At 43.5% G+C, this 23272-nt stretch overlaps 1 protein-coding gene across 4 annotated transcripts in view; it reads left to right on the top strand.

Moving 5' to 3' along the window:
• HSPBAP1 (HSPB1 associated protein 1) overlaps nt 1–23272 on the top strand; it is an 88552-nt gene that overhangs the window by 25522 nt on the left and 39758 nt on the right. For all 4 annotated transcript variants that reach the window (XM_073305104.1, XM_073305102.1, XM_073305101.1 and 1 more), the window contains exon 2: nt 4838–5023. In XM_073305104.1, coding sequence (XP_073161205.1) covers nt 4838–5023 — 186 coding nt within the window. The remainder of the gene's footprint in view (nt 1–4837; nt 5024–23272) is intronic.

The following is a 23272-nucleotide window of genomic DNA, read 5'->3' as shown; positions in this document are numbered from 1 at the left end:
ATTTTAAAAATTCCTACAAGCAAGAAAACTGCCATAAATTGTTTGTTTCTTTGGATTTATATGGTTAAAAATGAAACTTTGCAGGCTTTTACTGGCTTTTTAAAATCAGACCAGGCAGAAGAACAGCTGTGTGGTGATAAACTTAGCCTAACTAGAAGTAATTTTATTTTACTGTATGTTTGAAAAGCTGAAAGACAAATACGAGCAGCACAGCTGCCTAGTCATGGAAGGCTAACTCTGCTTTATATCACAATGAATTGCACCAGGAATCATCAGTTTAGGGTGGTATAATTTTTTAAAAGGTCTCTCCTCCCAAAGTTCTCTCTGTCCCCCCAGCAATGTCTGAGCTTCGCCCTTAATCTTGGACCTAGTGTCACAGCAAAAACATGCTGAGTTAAAACATCTGTTAATCATACCAGAAAGCCAGCTTGCTTGTGACCGCACTAGTATCTGCTGTCATGCTCCCAGATGAACACTTTTCCTGAACTTGCTTTTTCCATGTGTATTAATCTATTGCTTGGTAACCCATAGCTGCTGCTTCTTGGTGTAAGGGACAACATATGGCACGGCATATGGTCCCCATAAGACCTCCATATGCTTGGGTATTAATGTAGTGGAGTGTGTGAGGCTGAAGGCCAGGACTTATCTTCACCTTCTCTCTCTCTCAGCAATGGCATGTCAACTTTTGTTTTTCTTATAAGAGGAGAGCTTATAAAAACCTCCTGAATTAAGAAATAGCAGCCATCTTTAAAAATATTAGTTTTATTTAAAATGAGTGAACGGAGAGGCCTTTGGTTTATTGTTAAAACTTTACATGCTGGAATTTTCGTAAGAGCTAAAGGCAGTTAGGAATTCAACTTTCATTGAGATTTAGGGACTGAACTCCCTTAGTCTCCTTTGATGGTTCCAGCCTTAGTGCTTCTGTGGGAGTAGGAACCAGTGCTTCCATAAAATACAAATACTTAATTTATTCCCCTTGCAGGGGGTTGTGAGGTTATTACATGGGGAGTCGTGAGCTGTCAGCCTCCACCCCCAAACCCCACTTCACCTCCAGCATTTATAGTAGTATTAAATATAAAAAATATGTTTTTAATTAATAAAGGGGGGGGTCGCACTCAGAGGCTTGCTTTGTGAAAGGGGTTACCATTACATAAATTTGAGAACCACTGGTCTAAACTCTACTGTAAGAAGAAATTGAATTTATTCATTTTTCCCCAGGTGGATAAAAATCAATGATTTTTTGAAAAATATTTTTTATTTAAATTGGCATTTTATTTTGTTAATTACATTATTTTTTTCTTTTTAAAAATAAACCTGTTTAAAATAAAATCTGAATTTAATACAAAATATGATAAGGCTTAAATATATTGTAATCTCTTAAAACATTTAAATAAAAAATAAATATGCTGAATCCATTGTTGAGTTAAAGGCTGGTTTCCTATAGAAAGAAAGCATCAGGAGGAAATGGCTAACTTTTGAGGTCTAGATTTATAAATAAGGCACAATAGGTCAGCCTAAGTAATTTAGGAGAATGTATCATTTTCAATAGACTTAGCTGAGTAGGAAGTTAAGCTTCTGTCACTTTCACGTAAGCATATTTGAAAATTTTCCCAGGCTGACCTGAAGTAATCAGTTTAATTCAGTGACAACAGTTAATCCCTCTGTTTAATAAATCATTTACTTGTAAATGTGAAACATGTTTTGATAAAAGAAATTAATGTATCCATAACATTTAACATTGTTTTGTTGGATAAAAAATCTATGCTGTTTTGTGGGTTTAATTAAATTTCAGTTACCATCCTAATGCAACTTGGCACATATCATGAGCAAAAAGTTAACTGTCTAGTAAATAATATATCATTCACCATTTTATAACATATTAAAAATGTACAATTAATAATAATCTGAAAATATTAAGCAATTTAATTGCTTAACTAAATGTATATAGTTACAGTTTACCCTCCTAGGTAGCAAAATGATGTACCAAATCTAGTGAAAAGGCTCTATTTAGTTGTAAATCAACATGTTTTAATAGTTATATCAACCAATGAAAATGCACTTTTATTTAGAAACTAACTAGAGTACAAATGGAACAGATGAAAATCAGTGATTTCAAGGCTTTCCACTTGTCGATTTAAATTGCTTTGATTTAAATAAATCTATCCTGTTTTTCTTCTTCCTTTTTTAACACCCCAGTTTCTTGCCAGACATAATTAGCCTTTTCATAGCATTTAGGAATATATTTTTATATTTTCCAAATATGTATTGATTTTTAAAACTGCTGTGTATGCTGAAGAATTTTCTGTAACGAACATTGTTCTTTCTCTTGGGTGTCTAAACTGAACCTGTGGAAGTCTTGTGTGGCTCACAAAATCAGATCTTTGCTTATGTTATTCCACTTCTACATGGTATGAAACCAAATCACATTATCCCTTCTACAGCTCATTTGGTAAGTGCAAGGGCCCTGGGTTTTTCTAAAATAAATGATGCCATGACTTCTAGAGACAATTCTTAGACTAAGTAAAGAAACTTAACAGAGTTTTCATATGAAGCATAATATATGAGGCAAGGACGCTTTTATATAGGGCTTAATTCTACAAGATACTGAACACTCTGGCCCCAGCCCAGCAGAGCACTTAAGTATATTCTTAACTTTAAGCAAGTAAGCAGTCCCACTGGTTTCAATAGAACTATTCACATGTTTAAGCGCTTTGCTGACTTGGAGCCAGTCTGCTCAGCACTTTGCAAGATTGAGCCCATAGTGCATTTGTGGTTTTCTTGGCTTTGCCAACAGCAGTATAATTTTCAGGGTGGAAAGCTGGCATTTGGTTAATGCTGGTGATCATGCAGTCTGCACTTTGAATTCAGGTAGCTACATTCTTTGACATCCTGGTTTCCACTGGAAACAATATCTTTGTAATGTTACTTTTCTGTTTTATCAGTCAGATCCACATCAGTTTAGCCACTGCTAATGTCCCCCAAGAACCGGGAACTTTGTCTTTGCTAATCTTTTTTCTTCCCCAAGAAAAACTTACAAAATGAACTTTTATCATTTGTGTAGTTATTGTTAATTATTCAGTATCAGTGCCTCTGATGGGATACTTTTACTTCTTACTCCATGGGAAATACAGTAACACAGTACGTGCCTTTATTGCTTATTGGTCAAGTTTTCCATCGGGCATCTTTGTGCTTTCCCTCAGGCCACACCTTGAAAATGGGAATTGCCCTTTGTAAAAATCTCCCAGGCCACTCCGCTGTCCCCCTTCAAACCTACAAATGCCTTCTAAATGGTTAGGTGTGCTGGGCCTCTTGTTTATTACACGAACCAGACTTGTCTCAGTTACTTTGTGCTTCCCCTGTCTTTTTGCTTTATCTACATGTTGTCTCTTGTTTTATACTGGGGCAGGAATCATCTTTTAAAATATGTGTGTACCATACGTAGCATAATAGGGACCCAGTCTGTGATTGGAACCTCCAGGCACTACACCAGTGAAAGTATTTATTCATTAATTAATAATTGGCTCTTTCATGGCACTGCCATGAACCTAGAGTGAAGGCCAGCATAGCGTACTGCCCTAGGAGCAGCCTACTAGGAAGACTCACATTCACAATCACCTTCCCAGCCACTCTGAAGAGAGAGTACACTATGTTAGGACTATACCTAGTGCAAGGTACGTCTTCTGATATGCTGGCACAGCTATGCTGCCTAACACACCGGAGGGGCAGAGGGTGTAGAACCAAGACGCCATCCCTTCCCACACACCTGTGGTGATGGGAGAACTACTGGCTCTGCAGATCCTGCTTCCCCTCCCGTACTTGGAGTGGTGGTAGGGGAAATTGGCACAAGGGAGTAAGGGGCCACTTTACGACATGCTTAGGCACTGTGCAGCATGGGCCATCATTTGGCCCAAAATTATACATATATAATTTTAAAAAGGAGGAGGAGGAAATTGGCAGGGTTGGGTGTGACAAAACAAAAGTATTAGTCCTTCTCAATTTTTTGCATTCTGTGGATACAAATTCTGGATGAGTTAATTTTAATAGAAGTTAGAGTAATGAATTTATAATTTTTATGATCCAGAGATGTAGTCCACTGCCCCAGAACTGTGGAGCTGTTATCTTTTTTTTTTTAAAGAAACTTTCCCTCTCAACACATCCCGAAAGTGAAGTTGTTGTGAAACTGCCGAGTTTATAAAAGGTTGCCAACTTTTCAGCTTGACAGTTTCAGTGGGTCATATAAATCTTTCCACAACTCAGGACTAAATTGAAATCTGGGATTAGCATAGTCCTTGGATTGGCACAATTTTTGTCTTTTAAAAACCTGTAGGTGAAAATAATTTAAAATAGATCTATATCTATCTTTTGAGATATCTGCTGTTGTGATTGCACTGCAAGGAATGTTTAATTCATTGGTTAAAATCAGATGCATTAGGCACTCTGTGTGCCATCTCTGATGGTACGCTGCACTTTTCAGAAGGAACCCTGCACAGAAGGAATGTCAGTCATTAAATTTATATTCTCTAAACTTTGGACATTAATCACAAAGCTCTTAATTGTCAGAGTAATTCTAAACCACTGGGCTACCTTCTACGTTAGGGAACTGAAAATCATAAATATTTACCAGTGTTTTGTATTCTGGGTGTAAATGTGCCTCTTTAAATTCTAATTTTAGGATAGGGAATGACCTCTCTAGAATTGCAATAGAATTTTCATTAAACAAATATAACAAGTACATGGAAAAAATCAACCATCGTCGAGGGAGCTATTAATAATTTGTGGGCGTTTTTTCCACACAGTGTGAAATAATCTCTCTACAACTATTTGTTTCTTTCCAAAGGTGAAAACGTGAAACCTTTTACTCCAGAGAAAGCCAAGGAAATTGTGATGTCTCTACAACAACCTGCAGTGTTTTGTAACATGGTTTTTGATTGGCCAGCATTACATTGGAATGCTAAATATCTTTCTGAGGTGTTGGATGGAAAGAAAATACAGTTTAGGATGGGAATGAAGAAAACAGACACAGGTAGGATTTTAGATGGCATTAGGTTACATTTAGAAATTCTGTTTAATATCCTCCTTAATCCTCTGCAATGCTTTCGTGCCAAATGTTCTTTTCACAGTACATTACATATAACAAAGATTGTGGGTGAGAGCAATGAAATGGGAGGTTTGTTTTACCCAGTGATGTCTCATCTTTCTCTCTCACCGGCTCTTTTTTTCCTTTTTAACATTTGGATCAGTAAGTCTAATGGTTAGAGCTGACTTCTGAGAATCATAAATTCTGGTTTCCTTTCCTTGCTCTGTTACATAATTGCTGTGTGGTCATCCTTAAATCACTTAGATGATTTAGACTGTAGATGATGATTTAGATGTTCAGAGGTGCTGAGCATCTGTACTCCCATCCCCATAGGAGTTGCTGGGCTGAGCATATTTGAAAATCATGCCATTAACCAATCTGTTTCTTCATCTGTAAAATGCAGATAATCCTCATCTGTTTTATGGGGAGTTTAATTACTGTTTGTTAAAACATTTTGAGATACTCTGATAAAAGATGCTATAGAAGTACAAAGTGTTAATAAAAGCATTTGTCATAGCCACTCTGAGCTTCAAGACAGCATAGAAACGCAACCTCCCACTTTAAGAATATGACTTGGGTTAATTGTGGCTTTGCCGAAAGCCCCATGTATACCCTGCCTCAACAGCAGACTGAAAAGTAGATTGTGAGTCAAAGCCACAGCCTGCCTCCTACTTTCTCCCTGCTCAGGAGGTTGGGATATACTTTGCTCCATCCCTACATCTGCTCCAGGGCACACCCCCAGCTCAGAGGTGCAGCTGCACTAGCCATTGTGTTGGAAGGGCAGAACCAAAGCTCTATCCCTGTGTGTGAAGGAGGGGTGGAATGAAGCAGCCTTTTAGAGGCTACTGTCTGTGGTTACATTCGGGTCCAGACAGGACATTATTGAACAGCTCTGAGTCTATCCAGTAGAAGGCAGTGTCACACACACTAGCTAACTAATTAGGAAGAATTATTTATTTATTTAATGAGTCAAAGCAAGACCAGGAATTTAAAAGTATGTAACAAGTATAATGAGATACTAACAGCCATGGAATTGACAAAGTATATGTTGGGTTATTGTAGAATACAAGAACTGTCAGATATGTACTACTTAGCATTTTATGTTTTCAAAGCACTTTACAAACCAGAATTAATCTTCACTTCACCCCTTTGACATGTAGACTCGTGGTGAGAGCATTGGACTGATAGGAGACCTGGGTATTAGTCTATTCCTGGCTATGCCACCCACCTACTGGATGACCTTCAGCATGTCATTCCCCTGTGCCTCAGTTTCTCCATATGTAAAATGGGGATAATGACACTGACTTCATTTGTAAAGCTCTTTAAGATCTATTGATAAAAAGTGTTATATAAGCAGCCATTATTATTATCCTAGCCATTTCACAGATGGTACCATATTGATACCAATGGAACTAGCACAATACAGGTAATGGCCATGAAGCTCTCCACAATGCTCTGGTAATGTACTTCCACCTTAACATGGAGGAAACACTAATAGGAACGAAAGGGTAATTTAGTCTCAGTGTCTGTCAAATCTTAGGCATCTTTCTTGAGGTTGGTAACTAGAGTTCTAGTTGTGAACACCTGTCAAGAATTGGACTGACACCAACTTACTTGATAAGAGTCCTCGTATAACAATGACTTTCAGTCATGGATTCAAAACAGTTATCGTTTTCATATTTTAAGATAAAAGTCCTCCTATGTCTGGCCCTTCATTGCTGATCCCTGGAGGCAGCCGGTCTCTAGGAAGTCAGTTTTGTCTCCAGGATCACACCATTAAATGCTGATAGAGATTGCAAATGTCTTTAAGAAAATGAGTAGAGCCCTCTGGGGTTGTACTGTAGCTAAGTGAGGATCTTGTAACAAAAAGCATTACATTTTAAGAATTTGTTAGATAAGCCACCTAAGAGTCTAAAGTAATATATTTGTGTGTATTGTTGCTAGAAATAAGTAGGTTTTTTGCTGTCTTGTGCATTAACATTGTTTTTCTGAGGGGTGTGCTTGGCCCTTTCTTTCCTATCACTGTTATCCAGATCCAGGGTCACTTGTCCAGACAAAAATGAGGTGCTGATGGTACGATAGATTCTAGGGAGGAACTGGAGGATATAGCAAAAATTATATTGGCCCCTCTGATTGAGTGTGTTCACCTGCCATTAGTCACCTGAGTTTACAATTTAAGGGTGTTAGATGATTCTAGCCATGGTCAGCATAACAGCCAGGATGGCTTGTTCCATCCAGGCCTGGCTGGGAGGTTGCAAACATTCATTTCAGATATAGATATTGTCTATGTTCATTGCCTCAAGATTAGACTATTGGTATGTGCTCAGCCTGGGGTTACACCTGAAATCCATTCAGAAGCTGGTTCAAAGTGAGACAAATTGCTTGTTTAAAGGGGGATTTTGTTGCAAGCCAACAGTATTATCACTCTAAACTGCACTGGCTGCCTATTGGTTTCTGGCAGGAGTTTAAGATGGTGATTTTGATCTGTAAAGCCCTAAGTGGCCTGGGACCTGCCTACCTGAGAGACCACCTATTACTTTCTAACACAGTCAAGCTGTAGCTTGTGGAAGCTCCCAAACTGAAACTAATTCAGTATAAAAGAAAGGGAGCTGCTGGCAAGCGCCTGGCTCTGCACTTGCTTTTCCTGTTAGTCTGAAATAGCCAGTAGCCAACTGATCTTCAGTGTATGTTCCATGGGCCAGATGTGGAGAACAAGCAAGATATCTGTATTGTATGTATGAATATGATAGGTGCCTCAGCTTACCTGCTGATCTTATTCTGTCTGATTACACAAAGTTATATCAAAGAAGGCTGTTAGGAAAAAACAAGCAGGGAATAAAAACAATGACAAAGATTCATCCAGAGAGAATACCAAGGGTGCTCGAGAGATTATTGATCAGGAAATGCCTACCTGCCTAGCTCTAGCCAGATTAACAGCTTTATTTTCTCAAGGCCAGAATTTAGGATCAAAGGGACATTAAACCACCAAAGCCCTCTGCCTAGAGCAGTGGTTCCCAAACTGGGGTTTGTGAACCCCTGGGGATTTGCAGAACATTACAGGGGTTCACCAGAAAAATTTCACTAATGGCAACCAGAGGACCCTGGGAGAGTGGGGCAGGGCAGTTTGGGCTGGCAGCCCGAGCCCTGCCCCATCAGCGGGGGAGCCAGCAGCCCGAACCCCAGCACTCCGCCCGAGGCTGGCAACCCAAGCCCCAGGAAGAGCGGGGCCGGGCAATTGGGGTTGGCAGCCCGAGCCCCGGCGGTCAGCGGGACCTGCAGCCTGAGCTCAGTGGAGCTCAGTTGACCAGGGTGGTCAATGGGGTTCAGCAGCAGGAGACGTGCGGAGGAAATTTAAACTTAAATCCCTGGAAATATTCATTTTTAGGAGGGGGTTCACGAGATTTCACAATTTAGTGAAAGGAGTTCGCTGGCTGTTAAAGTTTGGGAACCACTGGCCTAGAAGAAGGTGGGGGGAGCAGGTAGCAGCTGCTGAAGGTTAGTTTCTGACAGGATATGCTTGCGCTGCAATCAGGAGATGTGGTTGCAGCATGTATAGACATACCTAAACTAGCTGCACAGTCTCTTCCTCTGCCAGCCCAGAGATGGAGATAGCTGGACTGAGGGGAGCTTAGCAAAACTTGCAAGGAAAGGATAAAGTTTATGTGAGACAAAATGCATATAGACTTTCATTGTTTTGACCCTTTTCTCTGCTTGCTACAATACCTTTGGATGAATAAACAATAGGAGAAGAAGCTGGTTTGGGGTCCCATTAATCAACTGTGGGCCACAGACTCCTAGAGAAAAGTTTTCTTGTAGGCGCCAAACAGAGCCGGCCCTATTGTATTATTGAGAAACAGGGAGCCGCAATGCATAGATCCAGTCCAAAAGTAGTTGAATTGTGGGGTTCCAGCCTCAAAAGAGGCGAAAGCCAAGCCTGTCACCTGAGAGGTGCAGTCAAGAGGGCCTGCGAAGGGAACTGAAATGCATCATGCCCTGTAACCATGACACCATCTGCTAAGGCGCTGGGGGAAGGCTGGGGGCTTGGGTGGTAATGGGATGCCGGATGCGGTGGTCTACTCTTTGGATGTTTACAACCCTGGCTATTTAATTTAATTTTGGTATAGAATCATAGAATATCAGGGTTGGAAGGGACCTCAGGAGGTCATTTAGTCCAACCCGCTGGTCAAAGCAGGACCAATCCCCAATTAAATCATCCCAGCCAGGGCTTTGTCAAGCCTGACCTTAAAACTTCTAAGGAAGGAGATTCTACCGCCTCCCTAGGTAACGCATTCCAGTGTTTCACCACCCTCCTAGTGAAAAAGTTTTTCCTAATATCCAACCTAAACCTCCCGCACTGCAACTTGAGACCCCTTGTCCTGTCCTCTTCTACCACTGAGAATAGTCTAGAACCATCCTCTTCGGAACCACCTCTCAGGTAGTTGAAAGTAGCTATCAAATCCCCCCTCATTCTTCTCTTCTGCAGACTAAACAATCCCAGTTCCCTCAGCCTCTCCTCATAAGTCATGTGTTCCAGACCCCTAATCATTTTTGTTGCCCTTCGCTGGACTCTCCCCAATTTTTCCACATCCTTCTTGTAGTGTGGGGCCCAAAACTGGACACAGTACTCCAGATGAGGCCTCACCAATGTCGAATAGAGGGAACGATCACATCCCTCGATCTGCTGGCAATGCCCCTACTTATACAACCCAAAATGCCATTGGCTTTCTTGGCAACAAGGGCACACTGCTGACTCATATCCAGCTTCTCGTCCACTGTCACCCCTAGGTCCTTTTCCGCAGAACTGCTGTCTAGCCATTCGGTCCCTAGTCTGTAATGGTGCATTGGGTTCTTCCGTTCTAAGTGCAGGACCCTGCACTTATCCTTGTTGAACCTCATCAGATTTCTTTTGGCCCAATCCTCCAATTTGTCTAGGTCCCTCTGTATCCTATCCCTGCACTCCAGCGTATCTACCACTCCTCCTAGTTTAGTATCATCCACAAATTTGCTGAGAGTGCAATCCACACCATCCTCCAGATCATTTATGAAGATATTGAACAAAAACGGCCCCAGGACCAACCTTTGGGGCACTCCACTTGATACTGGCTGCCAACTAGACATGGAGCCATTGATCACTACCCGTTGAGCCTGACAATCTAGCCAACTTTCAACCCACCTTATAGTGCATTCATACAGCCCATACTTCTTTAACTTGCTGACCAGAATACTGTGGGAGACCGTGTCAAAAGCTTTGCTAAAGTCAAGAAACAACACATCCACTGCTTTCCCTTCATCCACAGAACCAGTAGTCTCATCTTAGAAGGCGATTAGATTAGTCAGGCATGACCTTCCCTTGGTGAATCCATGCTGACTGTTCCTGATCACTTTCCTCTCGTGTAAGTGCTTCAGGATTGATTCCTTGAGGACCTGCTCCATGATTTTTCCGGGGACTGAGGTGAGGCTGACTGGCCTGTAGTTCCCAGGATCCTCCATCTTCCCTTTTTTAAAGATTGGCACTACATTAGCCTTTTTCCAGTCGTCCGGGACTTCCCCCGTTCGCCACGAGTTTTCAGAGATAATGGCCAATGGCTCTGCAATCACAGCCGCCAGTTCCTTTAGCACTCTCGGATGCAACGCGTCCGGCCCCATAGACTTGTGCACGTCCATCTTTTCTATATAGTCCCTAACCACCTCTTTCTCCACAGAGGACTGGACACCTACTCCCCATGCTATGATGCCCAGCGCAGCAGTTTGGGAGTTGACCTTGTTCGTGAAGACAGAGGCAAAAAAAGCATTGAGTACAATAGCTTTTTCCACATCCTCTGTCACTAGGTTGCCTCCCTCATTCAGTAAGGGGCCCACACTTTCCTTGGCTTTCTTCTTGTTGCCACCATACCTGAAGAAACCCTTCTTGTTACTCTTAATATCTCTTGCTAGCTGCAACTCCAGGTGTGATTTGGCCTTCCTGATTTCATTCCTACATGCCCGAGCAATAATATTATACTCTTCCCTGGTCAGTTGTCCTATCTTCCACTTCTTGTAAGCTTCTTTTTTATGTTTAAGATCCGCAAGGATTTCACCGTTAAGCCAAACTGGTCGCCTGCCATATTTACTATTCTTTCGACACATCGGGATGGTTCGTCCCTGTAACCTCAATAGGGATTCCTTGAAATACAGCCAGCTCTCCTGGACTCCTTTCCCCTTCATGTTAGTCCCCCAGGGGATCCTACCCATCAGTTCCCTGAGAGAGTCGAAGTCTGCTTTCCTGAAGTCCAGGGTCCGTATTCTGCTGCTTACCTTTCTTCCCTGTGTCAGGATCCTGAACTCAACCAACTCATGGTCACTGCCTCCCAGATTCCCATCCACTTTTGCTTCCCCCACTAATTCTTCCCGGTTTGTGAGCAGCAGGTCAAGAAAAGCTCCCCCTCTAGTTGGTTCCTCTAGCACTTGCACCAGGAAATTGTCCCCTACATTATCCAAAAACTTCCTGGATTGTCTATGCACCGCTGTAGTGCTCTCCCAGCAGATATCAGGAAGATTAAAGTCGCCCATGAAAACCAGGGTGTGCGATCTAGTAGCTTCTGCGAGTTGCCGGTAGAAAGCCTCATCCACCTCATCCCCCTGGTCTGGTGGTCTATAGCAGACTCCCACCACTACATCACTCTTGTTGCTCACACTTCTAACCTTAATCCAGAGACACTCAGGTTTTTCTGCAGTTTCATACCGGAGCTCTGAGCAGTCATACTGCTCCCTTACATACAGTGCTACTCCCCCACCTTTTCTGCCCTACTTGTCCTTCCTGAACAGTTTATATCCATCCATGACAGTACTCCAGTCATGTGAGTTATCCCACCAAGTCTCTGTTATTCCAATCACGTCATAATTCCTTGCCTTCACCAGGACCTCCAGTTCTCCCTGCTTGTTTCCAAGGCTTTGTGCATTTGTATATAGGCACTTGAGATAACCTGCTGATCGCCCCTCCCTCTCAGTATGAGGTAGGAGCCCTCCCCTCCCAGACTAGATGACCTCCTGTGATCCCTTCCGACCCTGATACTCTATATGATTCTATGAGATTCCACCACCTCCCTAGGTAACGCATTCCAGTGCTTCACCACCCTCCTAGTGAAAAAGTTTTTCCTAATATCCAACCTAAACCTCCCCCACTGCAACTTGAGACCATTACTCCTTGTTCTGTCATCTGCTGCCACTGAGGACAATCTAGATCCATCCTCTTTGGAACCCTGTTTCAGGTAGTTGAAAGCAGCTATCAAATCCCCCCTCATTCTTCTCTCCTGCAGACTAAACAATCCCAGTTCCCTCAGCCTCTCCTCATAAGTCATGTGTTCCAGTCCCCTAATCATTTTTGTTGCCCTCCCCTGGATGCTTTCCAATTTTTCCACATCCTTCTATGTGAGTGTGTGTGCGCTTTGTTATACTGTTAAGTAGTTATTCTCTGCATGGATTGTTATTTTTAAATACTTAAGGTCCCTAGAAGTGTGAATGGATGTTTTGTAGGGTGGTTTTTGTTTTTTTGTGGGTTTTTTTTTTAACATAAATCAAAATAAATAAAAAGGTGGAGCCATGCACCTTTATTGGAGCCTTCAGGTACTGCATTTTCCATACTTCTACTTAGAGGCCCTGCATTGCAGACACCATCCTTCTGGATGGAACAGCAATTAGCATCATACAATCAGAGAAATGTAGGGCAGGAAGAGACCACAAGAGGTCTTCTAGTCCATCCCTTTTCACTGAATCAGGATTAAATGTACCTAGACCATCCCTGCTAGGTATTTGTCTAACTGGTTCTTAAAACCCTACAGTGACAGGGTTTGTATAACCTCCTTAGGTAATCCTATTTCAGTGCTTAACTATCCTTATAATTAGGAAGTTTTTCCTAATATTTAACCTAAATCTCCCTTGCTACAAATTACAACAATTACTTCTTGTACTACCCTCAATGAACATGGAGAACAATTGATCACTAACCTCTTTATCACAGCCTTTTACATATTTGAAAACTTATCTCCCCTCTCAGCCGTCTGTTAATGCCAGTGCTTAAGCAGGTAGGTGAGATGATGTTCTGCACAAACTACTCCATCTTATTAACAAGTTTGAGTTCACAGCACTAGTGCAGGGAATGAGAGATCAGTGACAGGCATCAAACTCAGATATCATCAATGTACAGCACTGCTAGCCCAGTTTAGAGTTGTTTGGTTTAGTCTAAGAATTCTCATTTTTAAAATTCTTCAGTCACTAAATAGTCAGAAGCCTGTTCGTGTTCCTGCTTTCCAATTCTGATCACTGACAATTGCATGCATGCTGCTGTAGACTTCTCCGTTTTTCTAGACTTTCTAAATACTTGCTTTTGTTGTTGTTTATTATTCATTATCCACAGTGCGATAGATGCTGAACCAAACGTAAATTAAACCAAGATCCCTGTCCTGAGGAAGTTACAGCCTAGAAGCAACAGTCTTCAACGGTCTGGAGGACTTACTGTTCATAGTTGGAATTTTTCAAATAAAGCTTTGTGTGAAATACATGGAAAGTTAGAAATACCCTTATTTCTTCACTTTAAAATAGTTGCTTCTGTCTTATCTCATAAACAGGCAGTGTCATGAGCACTCTTTGTTCTCATCAAAATAATTCAGATATTGAGCTGCCTTCAATAGTTCTGATACCTTTTATGTAATTTTTACATCAGCCCATCCTTTAGCAAAATGATGTACACTGCATTAATGACTGGATATTTGGAGGCAGCATTCACCTGCAACACATAGGATGAATCAGAAATAAGATTTTAAGATGGGGCAGGGGAGTTTCTTGTGTCTTCAGTGCAGTTCTTGTGCAGGGAAAAGTGATTTCTGGAGGAAGCCCTTATATCGCACCAAGCCAAGTTATATATTGCTAAATACTAAGCTTATCTGACATTCATAGCTAATAAACTTGAAAACAAGCTGGACGGAGAGCTGCTACCAACACTACTACAGTGGAAAACGACAGGGTGATAGTGAAAGTTTGTAAGGGCTTGTCTTCACTACCGCTGGAGCGCATCTGATGAAGACACGCTGTGCCAACGGGACAGCACTCTCCCACCAGCTCAATTACTCCACCTCAATGGGAGGCGGAAGCTATGTTGGTGGGAGAGTGTCTCCTGCTGATAGCTCAGTGTAGACGCTGCTTTAAGTCGATCTAACTTACGATGCTCGGGGGGGGGTGGCTTTTTCACACCCCAGAGTGATATAAGTTGCATCAATGTATGAGACTGTATGGGAATTGCCATGATAACAAAATCAGAGCAATGAGGAATTTCCCCAGAGCTCTTACTATTGTGCAAGAATAAAAGGATTCCCTTATTAAGCAGCTGCGTGCAAGTTGTCCATGGTTAAATTACTGCTGTTTCATTGCCATTCAGGCAGCCTGTAGTAATTTTTTCCATCAATAATGGTTGTAGTACAGTATGTAATCTTTCATTTTACAGTCTGGATGAGTATATCTGAAGCTGGCAGGACTAGCTGTGATGGGAAATGAAGGTCTCTGATAAGCCAAAGTTGATGAGCACTATGATACAGCAACATACGCCTTCCCATGTTACTTGACCTTGACCTGAAATAGTGTACCAGAATCTTCCTGGGACACGAGGGCAATGATAGTAAAACCAGTGTTCATGCTGATTCTTCTGTGCAGTGAAGACTTAAAATGCTCTGGTCTGTAATGGTGCCAAGCTTTATGGTAACAGAACTGATGATGCTGGTGATTTAACAGACTCACACAGTTGTTCCAACCCCTGGGTTCTATTTTTTTCCCCATCCTACTTGCTAAGGGTTTTCAGACATGCTCAGCATTAGCCTAACTCTGCTCCTGCTGAAGTCAATGATAAAAATCTGCCATTGACTTCAATGGGAGCAGAGACAGCCAACGTTGGAGCTTTGCAAAATTCCACCCAAAGGGGGAAATTCACCCATTAGCACAGAGGCCACTCAAAGGCTTTTGTGCCCGGGGACTGCCATCATACCCCTAGCACAGGGCACATGTTTGAAGGCAGAGTAGCTGTGCAAGGGGACCTGTGCAGTGGGGAGGTGGTTTCCATATCTGCTCTGAATACATTTGTGTGAAGGAAAGAGTTCAGGGCCTCTGACTCCACTGTTACGTGAATCCATTGGCTAGGAATCCCAGTGTACAAGGCATGGCGGTACTGTGGACATTATTTCAAACTAAAGGCTGGAAAAGCAGCCATAGCACAGCTGCACTGCAGCCTACCCCAGATTTGGGATTGAATAACATCCTCTTCAGCAGCTTTTTATTAATACATTCCAAAGCCAGAAGGGACCATTGTGGGCATCTAGTCTGACCTCCTGTATAACACAGGCCATAGAACTTCTCCAAAACAATTCCTACAGCAGATCTTTTTGGAAAATATCCAATCATGATTTTAAAATCATCAGTGATGGGGAATCCACCACAACCCTTGATAAGTTGTTCCAGTGGTTAACTGCTCTCACTGTTAAAAAATGAAACCTTATTTCCTGTCTGAATTTGTCTAGCTTCAACTTCCAGCCATTGACTCATGTTATCCCTCTGTTAGATTGAAGACCCCATTATTAAAGATTTGTTACCCATGTAGCTTAAAGAATGTAATCAAGTCACCCCCTTAACCTTCTCTTTCTTAAGTGACATAAATTGTGGTCCCTGAATCTATCATTATAAGGCATGTTTTCTTATTTAATCATTCTCATGGCTCTTCTCTGAACCCTCTCCAATTTATAAAAATCCTTCTTGAATTGTGGACCCCAGAACTGGACATAGTATTCCAGCAGCGGTCAGGCCAGAGCCAAATACAGAGGTATAATAACTTCCCGAACTCCTACTCAAGATCCCCCTGTTTATACATCCAAGGATTGCTTTAACCCTTTTGGCCACAGTGTCATACTGTTGGATCATATTAAAGAAGTTCTGTATTAAAATCACAAATGAGTTTGATTCCCCATAGTTTCAATTCCAGGGTATTACTAATGAAGAGGTCTCTTGGTTTTTGGTACTGTTTCTCTCCCTCTATGTGTGAAACTTGCAAGCTGCTAATTGTGTTAGTACATTCTAAGACAGAGTCTGTTCTCAAAGCAGTTCACAGAGAGAGAGACTCAAAACAATACTCTAACAACAGAAACAACACCCAGAGACTCCCCGCCCTTTTGTTGTATTAACCATTGTGATTAAAATAGAGATAGAGGATGTATGTGGATGGATGCTTGGTGTGGATAATAACTGAATGATCAGGGAGGTGCCAGCCTAAGAATCCAGTGTCCATCAGCTGAAGAAGGCGTCAAGTGGAAATAACCAGAGGACACCCCCCCCCCCCCCCCCCCGGAGAGCAGACTGGAATCCACCCAACAGCCTCAAGAATGGGAGAACCAAAGAACAAGATAACATCTTGGAGCCGTCAGGAATGTGCTATCTGCTGATTGATTCAGCAACAGCATGATGAAGCAATTCCCATAGACTGGCATAGGAAGAAATTCCTATAAAAATAGACTCTAAAAAGTGAGAACTTTGGGGTCTGATTCTGCAAACCAACTTCCAGGAGCATCAGATGAGCATCTGACAAGGCCCTGCTCCCTCCTCATGTCCAGGCCACCTGGCCAGTGGCTTGGCATGAGCACTCTAAGGCTGGTAACTATGATAACAACCTTGCAGAACCTGTGTGTGTGTTTGTATGAATGAATGTGTGACTAAATATGAGATTGAATGGAATGTTATAACTATAACTAACTGCTTACTATGATTCTTTCTGTATTCACAATAAATGTGGTATTTTGCCTTTTTCCCTTTAATAAGATCCTGCTGGTTTTTATTTTATTGGTACAACATTTTGGTGGAGAATTGCGAAAGGGGGAATATTGGTAAAAAACCTCAGTTATTGTAAATATTGGTGTGCACACCGCCAGCTCTAGTGAGCTAGGCATTTCTATTAGGTTAACCAGACCTGCTGGCCTCCGAGAAGGTAGCAGGGGACCTGCTGGCCTCCGAGAAGGTAGCAGAAAAAACAGATTAAACCAGACCTGCTGGCCTCCGAGAAGGTAGCAGGGGACCTGCTGGCCTCCGGGAAGGTAGCAGGAAAAACAGATTAAACCAGACCTGCTGGCCTCCGGGAAGGTAGCAGGGGACCTGCTGGCCTCCGGGAAGGTAGCAGGGGACCTGCTGGCCTCCGGGAAGGTAGCAGGGGACCTGCTGGCCTCCGGGAAGGTAGCAGGGGACCTGCTGGCCTCCGGGAAGGTAGCAGGGGACCTGCTGGCCTCCGGGAAGGTAGCAGGGGACCTGCTGGCCTCCGGGAAGGTAGCAGGGGACCTGCTGGCCTCCGGGAAGGTAGCAGGGGACCTGCTGGCCTCCGGGAAGGTAGCAGGGGACCTGCTGGCCTCCGGGAAGGTAGCAGGGGACCTGCTGGCCTCCGGGAAGGTAGCAGGGGACCTGCTGGCCTCCGGGAAGGTAGCAGGGGACCTGCTGGCCTCCGGGAAGGTAGCAGGGGACCTGCTGGCCTCCGGGAAGGTAGCAGGGGACCTGCTGGCCTCCGGGAAGGTAGCAGGGGACCTGCTGGCCTCCGGGAAGGTAGCAGGGGACCTGCTGGCCTCCGGGAAGGTAGCAGGGGACCTGCTGGCCTCCGGGAAGGTAGCAGGGGACCTGCTGGCCTCCGGGAAGGTAGCAGGGGACCTGCTGGCCTCCGGGAAGGTAGCAGGGGACCTGCTGGCCTCCGGGAAGGTAGCAGGGGACCTGCTGGCCTCCGGGAAGGTAGCAGGGGACCTGCTGGCCTCCGGGAAGGTAGCAGGGGACCTGCTGGCCTCCGGGAAGGTAGCAGGGGACCTGCTGGCCTCCGGGAAGGTAGCAGGGGACCTGCTGGCCTCCGGGAAGGTAGCAGGGGACCTGCTGGCCTCCGGGAAGGTAGCAGGGGACCTGCTGGCCTCCGGGAAGGTAGCAGGGGACCTGCTGGCCTCCGGGAAGGTAGCAGGGGACCTGCTGGCCTCCGGGAAGGTAGCAGGGGACCTGCTGGCCTCCGGGAAGGTAGCAGGGGACCTGCTGGCCTCCGGGAAGGTAGCAGGGGACCTGCTGGCCTCCGGGAAGGTAGCAGGGGACCTGCTGGCCTCCGGGAAGGTAGCAGGGGACCTGCTGGCCTCCGGGAAGGTAGCAGGGGACCTGCTGGCCTCCGGGAAGGTAGCAGGGGACCTGCTGGCCTCCGGGAAGGTAGCAGGGGACCTGCTGGCCTCCGGGAAGGTAGCAGGGGACCTGCTGGCCTCCGGGAAGGTAGCAGGGGACCTGCTGGCCTCCGGGAAGGTAGCAGGGGACCTGCTGGCCTCCGGGAAGGTAGCAGGGGACCTGCTGGCCTCCGGGAAGGTAGCAGGGGACCTGCTGGCCTCCGGGAAGGTAGCAGGGGACCTGCTGGCCTCCGGGAAGGTAGCAGGGGACCTGCTGGCCTCCGGGAAGGTAGCAGGGGACCTGCTGGCCTCCGGGAAGGTAGCAGGGGACCTGCTGGCCTCCGGGAAGGTAGCAGGGGACCTGCTGGCCTCCGGGAAGGTAGCAGGGGACCTGCTGGCCTCCGGGAAGGTAGCAGGGGACCTGCTGGCCTCCGGGAAGGTAGCAGGGGACCTGCTGGCCTCCGGGAAGGTAGCAGGGGACCTGCTGGCCTCCGGGAAGGTAGCAGGGGACCTGCTGGCCTCCGGGAAGGTAGCAGGGGACCTGCTGGCCTCCGGGAAGGTAGCAGGGGACCTGCTGGCCTCCGGGAAGGTAGCAGGGGACCTGCTGGCCTCCGGGAAGGTAGCAGGGGACCTGCTGGCCTCCGGGAAGGTAGCAGGGGACCTGCTGGCCTCCGGGAAGGTAGCAGGGGACCTGCTGGCCTCCGGGAAGGTAGCAGGGGACCTGCTGGCCTCCGGGAAGGTAGCAGGGGACCTGCTGGCCTCCGGGAAGGTAGCAGGGGAAAAACGCATAGATTAAGCTATGATTTCAGAATCTAGGCTGTGTCACTTGCTAAGTAATACCAGCAGTGACAAAGAGATTGAAATATCCATGTTAAGATGTTTAAAAGAAAACAGGGTAAGCCAGTACCAGAGGGAGGAATGGAGTCAGAAGGAACTCCAACCTCACCTTTTGTTAAAGAAATTACACCTTTTAAACAAATCCTTCAAAAATGTGGACACAGTCCTTGGACTAAACAAGCCCTAGCTGATGTCTGCACTATTTCGGACCTAGAGGATAGATTGGCTCAGTATATCCTCATATACAAACCTTCTAGTGCTGCCAAAAGAGATGCAGCAGCAATTTGGTTGTTGTGGGAGGCATGTAAGGATTTTTCCCTCCGCTTGTCTTCATGTAAAGAGGAAAAGGCACAAACGGAAAAGGGAGCAGACAATTGGAAGGTGCTGGCTACAAATACCCAAAGCCAGATGAAAATAGTGAAAGAGGCACTCCAGGAATACAAAAAGAGTGAAAAAGTTAACTCTGCAGAGGCTGGTGGGAGGCAGCTAAAGGGGGAGAAGGTCCTATGTACGGCACCCCCAGGCATAATTACAAAGAGAAAAGAGAGTGTAAAAAAAAAAAAAGTTAACTCTGCAGAGGCTGGAGGGAATTAAGCAGTTAAACTTTGTATTTCACCCAAACAACTTTTAACCGAAAATGTTAAAAAGGAAAAGTGTTAGAGCATTCTTGGTTTCTTTGCAGCCATTCTGAAAGAAAAATGGGCCCTTTTCCAAAGGAATGTCCGTAAATTAGCCAGGCAAAAATAAACTATCTGATTAAAATCATTTGACTGGACAATTTAGTCAAATTTGCTAAAAGAACATAAGAGGGTTCTATTGGAACTTAACTGCCTCAAATGTATAAAGGGAATGTAAGATGTAAAAAACAGAGCAGTGTGGAAGGGATGTTAAGGAAAAGAAAACGTGTATGTATCTGTCTGTGTGTGTGTAAATATGTAAAGTTCTAAGGACCAGTTAGTTTTGTTTTTGTTTTAAATAATGCCACTAAAAATCCATTTGACTCTTTAATTCAAAGTTGCAAAACTGACCGACCTTTTTGCTAGACACAGGTAATTAGTGTTGTTTGGCTTTGGGATTTGGCATTTAACCCTTAAAAGGTAACTCAATGCTTTACAAAATTTAAAATGTGTTTAAGTTGTGGCTGCAGCAGGGCAGTCAAAATCAGGAGAATATAAAAAAAAAATTTGGATTCTTTTTGTTTTTTTGTTTGTTTTTGTAACAAAATAGCAGATGAGAGTTGGAGTAAAAAAAAAAATTAAAAAAGACAGTGCCTCTCTGAAGCAACAGCAGGGGTGAGGTGCACAAAACAAAAAGGAGCAATGTTAGAAACACTGAGTCTTAAAATGGCTCTGAGTAATCAGACTGTCACTTTGATAAAGGTACATGAAAACTCTGTAAGCAAAAAAAAAAGAAATAGTGACACCTTATGTAAAAATGGATCTGCATAATGTTATAGAAGTTAAACTATGGAAGGAATGTGCATTTGCCCCAGAACATGTGCAGGGTATATTGTAGAAGGGGCAAAAGAAATGCAAACATACCATGCTACTTAATTAAAATGCTATTAGGGCTCCAAAGGGAGCCACAATAGGTTGCGTTTTGTTTTTCAGATTGCTGTGTGTTTTGGAAGCAGAAGTTAAAAGTAATCAAAACTCTGGTGAAAGTTGATTGTGTCCCTTTTAAGATAGAGTCTCTGAGCTGCTGATGGCTTTAAATCCAAAAGCAGGAAGTTTCTGTGAAAATGCAAATTACCTAAATGATAAAGGAAGGAAAGAACTAGCAGCACAAAGGAGCTGCAGATAAAGGACATGCCTGGTCAGCAAACAAATTGTCTAAATAAAAGGCATGGGATAACAAGATAATTTTAATAAATTTAATGATAATAAGTATCCCTGTAACAACATATAGTGTGTATGATTTTTGGAAAAATCCTTTAAGGTCGTATGGTAATGATGCTTCTCAGTTATTACCTGTAAATAAAACTTAAAGCTTAACACAGCAGGAAAAACATTATAAACTTGGTCTGCTGTATAAGAAGGAAAACTCAGGGATTTAATGACTAAACAGTGGGATAATTTCCCCATAACCCTTAAAAGATAAAAGCCTTTGAAACCTGGCCTGCCTATAGAACAAAAACAGGAAAATATGGGGGCAATTTCTCTGTTTTGCCTGCAATCAGCAAGGGTATTTGTAAAAGAAATATTTTAAGCAATAATCTGCCACCCCAAAAGGGGTAGAAACATGTTCTTTTTGTCTTTCAGAAAATCAGGAAAAGCTGCCAGCTGAAAAGCAACCCAATACCATGAATCTACTGTCACAATAGAAATTGTGTTTTGTGTTCTGTGTTCTATGTTTTGTCTTGTGTTTTGTGTTGTTGCTAGCACTGTTGTGTGTTTAAAAAAAAAAATACTGAAGACCTGCAGGAACTTAAAAATAAATTAAGCTTTCTGTCCCAGCTACAGGACAGCCTGATACAAAAACAAGTACATGCCAATGTAGACTTGGTCCAAATTGGTCTGGGTAACCTAAAAGGCCAATGGAATCTTTAGTAATGGCTTAATACTACCATATGGCTTATCCATAAGAAAAAAAAAATATTAGAAATAGGAAACTACACAGCCATAGCTATGGGATGCACTGAAATGCAGATACTTGCACTAGCTACTTTGGAACACAAAATGTTCTGGGTCATATTGGGAAATATTAAGGGTTTGATGCATTTGTTAAAAAAGAAAGAGATCATTGTTTGACACTTATCAATATGAATGGATGCAATATGTTTCCAGTATTGTAAACCAGACTTGTTAATGGGAGAAATTGTTGTCAAAATTGCACACCAACAGTCCCTGGAAGCAAAGGTATTGAAGGTTAACCCACTCCCCATATTACACATGGGATCCTTTTGGCTACCCTGGACCTTGAGCCAGTGGGCTGGGGAGGGAGGGAAGCTATTGGACACTAGAGGTTGTACTGAATGGACTCCTCAAAAGTGGGTGTGCCTCACCTTGCCTGTTGCCCCAGAACCTTGTAGTAAAGATACATCACTAGGATCATGTATGTGGCATGAATTGGAATTACAAACTCAAATTGCCTCACAGTACTTTCTCTTGAATAGGCTACATAGAAAGTGACACTGACGATTATAAATCTTAGTGTCAAAAGGGGGATTATGTTGGATCATATTAAAGAAGTTCTGTATTAAAATCACAAATGAGTTTGATTCCCCATAGTTTCAATTCCAGGGTATTACTAATGAAGAGGTCTCTTGGTTTTTGGTACTGTTTCTCTCCCTCTATGTGTGAAACTTGCAAGCTGCTAATTGTGTTAGTACATTCTAAGACAGAGTCTGTTCTCAAAGCAGTTCACAGAGAGAGAGACTCAAAACAATACTCTAACAACAGAAACAACACCCAGAGACTCCCCGCCCTTTTGTTGTATTAACCATTGTGATTAAAATAGAGATAGAGGATGTATGTGGATGGATGCTTGGTGTGGATAATAACTGAATGATCAGGGAGGTGCCAGCCTAAGAATCCAGTGTCCATCAGCTGAAGAAGGCGTCAAGTGGAAATAACCAGAGGACACCCCCCCCCCCCCCCCCGGAGAGCAGACTGGAATCCACCCAACAGCCTCAAGAATGGGAGAACCAAAGAACAAGATAACATCTTGGAGCCGTCAGGAATGTGCTATCTGCTGATTGATTCAGCAACAGCATGATGAAGCAATTCCCATAGACTGGCATAGGAAGAAATTCCTATAAAAATAGACTCTAAAAAGTGAGAACTTTGGGGTCTGATTCTGCAAACCAACTTCTAGGAGCATCAGATGAGCATCTGACAAGGCCCTGCTCCCTCCTCATGTCCAGGCCACCTGGCCAGTGGCTTGGCATGAGCACTCTAAGGCTGGTAACTATGATAACAACCTTGCAGAACCTGTGTGTGTGTTTGTATGAATGAATGTGTGACTAAATATGAGATTGAATGGAATGTTATAACTATAACTAACTGCTTACTATGATTCTTTCTGTATTCACAATAAATGTGGTATTTTGCCTTTTTCCCTTTAATAAGATCCTGCTGGTTTTTATTTTATTGGTACAACAATACTAGGAGCTCAAGTTCAGCTGATTATCCCCCACAAATCGCAAATCTTTACTGACTTGGCCACATGGATTATCTGTAAT

This window comes from Lepidochelys kempii, chromosome 11 (genome assembly GCF_965140265.1).
Source record: "Lepidochelys kempii isolate rLepKem1 chromosome 11, rLepKem1.hap2, whole genome shotgun sequence".
Classification (NCBI taxonomy): domain Eukaryota; kingdom Metazoa; phylum Chordata; order Testudines; family Cheloniidae; genus Lepidochelys; species Lepidochelys kempii.
The sequence above is the reverse complement of the archived record's forward strand: the minus strand, read 5'-3'. Positions and strand labels throughout refer to the sequence as shown.